This window comes from Mus caroli, chromosome X, assembly GCF_900094665.2.
Source record: "Mus caroli chromosome X, CAROLI_EIJ_v1.1, whole genome shotgun sequence".
Taxonomy (NCBI): Eukaryota; Metazoa; Chordata; class Mammalia; order Rodentia; family Muridae; genus Mus; species Mus caroli.
In genome coordinates this window covers 45,996,201-45,998,940 of record NC_034589.1, presented here as the reverse complement: position 1 = coordinate 45,998,940, position 2,740 = coordinate 45,996,201, and the positions used below count along the sequence as shown (strand labels likewise).

General features: G+C 40.8%; 1 protein-coding gene across 1 annotated transcript in view; it reads right to left on the bottom strand.

Annotated features, from left to right (window-relative positions):
- Positions 1 to 1,401: 1,401 nt before the first annotated feature.
- Positions 1,402 to 2,740, bottom strand: part of LOC110287536 (embryonic testis differentiation protein) — a 10,972-nt gene continuing 9,633 nt past the window's right edge. The window contains exon 2 of the mRNA XM_029472928.1: positions 1,402 to 1,733. Coding sequence (XP_029328788.1) covers positions 1,514 to 1,693 — 180 coding nt within the window. The 5' untranslated portion in view covers positions 1,694 to 1,733 and the 3' untranslated portion in view covers positions 1,402 to 1,513. The remainder of the gene's footprint in view (positions 1,734 to 2,740) is intronic.

Here is a 2,740-nt window from a genome sequence, read left to right as displayed (position 1 = left end):
TATTTTCATTTTAATGGTGAAACCTCCCACCTTTCTCATTACTTAGGCTTGCCTATATCCTCATTCAATCCAGTTCTTGGCTTTCTGCTTTCTGCTGTCATTTTTTTCTGTCTTTTAATATACATACACATACTAATTGATGTTTATTCATTCATATGTGTGATTAAAAAAGAGGAGGGAGTGAATTCAAGAGGGTATAGGGGCAAAAGGCAGACATGGGAAGGCTAGGAGGGAGGAGAAGAACGTAAAAAATGTCATCCTCTAGCATGCACATATGTACAGAGGGACAAAGGGTATGTATGGGTGTGTGGGTGTGGGGGGGTGTCCTGAGGCTAGAAGAGAATTTCAGATCTCTTGGATCTAATGTTACAGGCAGTTGTGAACCACCTGACCTGGGTGCTGTGAATCAAACACAGGTCCTCTGGAAAAATAGCAAGTGCTCTTTAACCACTGAGCCATCATTTTAAACCCTCCCATTTGTCATTTTTTTTAAGTTTAATGAAAATATGATTACATCATTTCCACCTCCTCTCTCGTACCCTTCCCATGCCTGCTCTTCTGCCCCTATACCCTCCCCAAATCACTCCTCTCTTTAGCCATTGTTACATATATGTAACAAATAAATAAACATAACTGATTTGTCACTCTTTTCTAACATAATATTTTTATTGATTATTTGGGAATTTCACATAATGCATCTCAATTACACTCACCTCACAGTCCTCTCAGGTCTGACCCCCAATCCTTGTGGCCTCCCCCGACAAGAGGGACATAGAAGGGTTCTGTGATAACACCTAACCCTCCCTTTGTCCTCCCAGAAATAACAGTCTAGACAGATACTGAAGTGTAGCTCTCCACAATTTGCCATTTGTTGATGCCCAATTTCTTACACAATTCCCATTCGGAATTTCTCAGAGTGTATATGAATTGCTTAGCACATCCATTAGTGGATAGAGCTTTTTGAATGAGAGTCATTACATAATTATAATCTATATTCCCTTTAGTCAAAGGAATTCTTTCCCATGCATTGCAGTGTAAATCTCTGGGAATAATGATCAACTCTAGATGGCATATAGTCCAAAACTCCAGCCTAGCTCTGCTCTTCTCTCACCAGTGTGCCATTTCACCAGGGCAATCAGTTGGGTTTTACAGTGGGATGCAGTGAATATCTCTGTAAAATGGATAGTGAAGGGACTCTTTCGTACTGAATGGCTATGTGCCAGAGAGTTAAGCATACGCAATTACATTTCAGACTAGTAATAGAAGAGACATGATGTGCAATGCCACCTCCCCATCGTCACTGAATTTGAGATTCTACAAGAAGAATATCAAGATGGATACAATATCCTGTTCAATGCAACCCAAGAAGGCCAAGTCAAGAAACACACAATGTACCAAAAGTAGTAGCAATGACTAGTTTAATGGATCAAACATGAGAGTGGCTTGTTACTTCACTTCTTTTTAGACATAAACATGATTTTAGCAACAGCCACTGTATTCTGGAGGGTGAACTCTATTTTAGTGTCCAAACCCATTCAAACAAATCCATATCATTTCTGGGCCTCCCCAGATGCCTGTCAATCAAATAGATCAGAATATTGGCAGGCTTCTTGCTTTTTGACTTTTTCGGTGGGACCACCTCCGTGTTCTGCTCCGGTGGCCTGGGAACAGCTTCAGGATTTTCTTCATCCATGACTGATATTATCCAATGGCCTCAAGGCAATGGAGAAAGCCTAGAAAAGAAGATGAAGCCACATACTCAGGTCAACCCAGAGGCCTTTTCATTACTGTCTCCTCCCTTTTTTGTCTGTCAGTTTCTAACACACAAGTGCTACATGTAGTAGTAAATAAAGTTGCTTTGGGACACAATTTGATTAGCAATGTCCCTCTTATCATATTCCACATTATCATGTCTCACATGACCACACCTTATATCCTGACATATAGATTGATATATGTTCAGAAACTCTATTTTGTTCCATTAACACATTTCAATTCCTATTTCTTTTTAAAAGACTGTGTGTGTCACAGATTACCTATGGAAGTCACAGGATAACCACCATATGGGTTTCAGGGATTGAACTCAGTTCATTAGTCTTTGTAACAATTGGTTGATTGTGCCATCTTGCGAGCCCTCAATTCTAAATGAAACCTTTGTGCCATGTGCTAACTGCTACATTTCTCTTTGTTAGAGACCAGCAGGGGGAATGTAAACCTTTCTCTTCTCATCTGTCATGGACAAAGTTTCAGAGAAACCATACAGGAGTTTCAAGAAGAAAAGGATGGAATTTCCAGGATTAGATGACATCTAAAGACAAAAATAGGAAGGTAGACCAGTTCAGGACACAGTTCTAAACTGTACCACAGCCAGGTGTCCTGAGTGCTGAGACCTGGATATGGACATAGTCTAGAGAGTTCATGATGATCATACCTTAGGCACTTTCTACAGGAAAGTTTCTCTTATCAGTTTAAACATAAAGCTATCACCCTCCCTCCCCAGTACTCATCATGATCAGGATTTACTCAGCAGATGAGTTTGATGACGAAACAACAAAAAGCCACCAGTGTTACCATTAATCAGGAGAGATTTTAATTTCTCAGACCACTGTAGCATATCTGTAAGAAACTAGCTGATAGCCGGGTGTGGTGGCGCACACCTTTAATCCCAGCACTTGGGAGGCAGAGGCAGGCAGATTTCTGAGTTCGAGGCCAGCCTGGTCTACAGAGTGAGTTCCAGGAC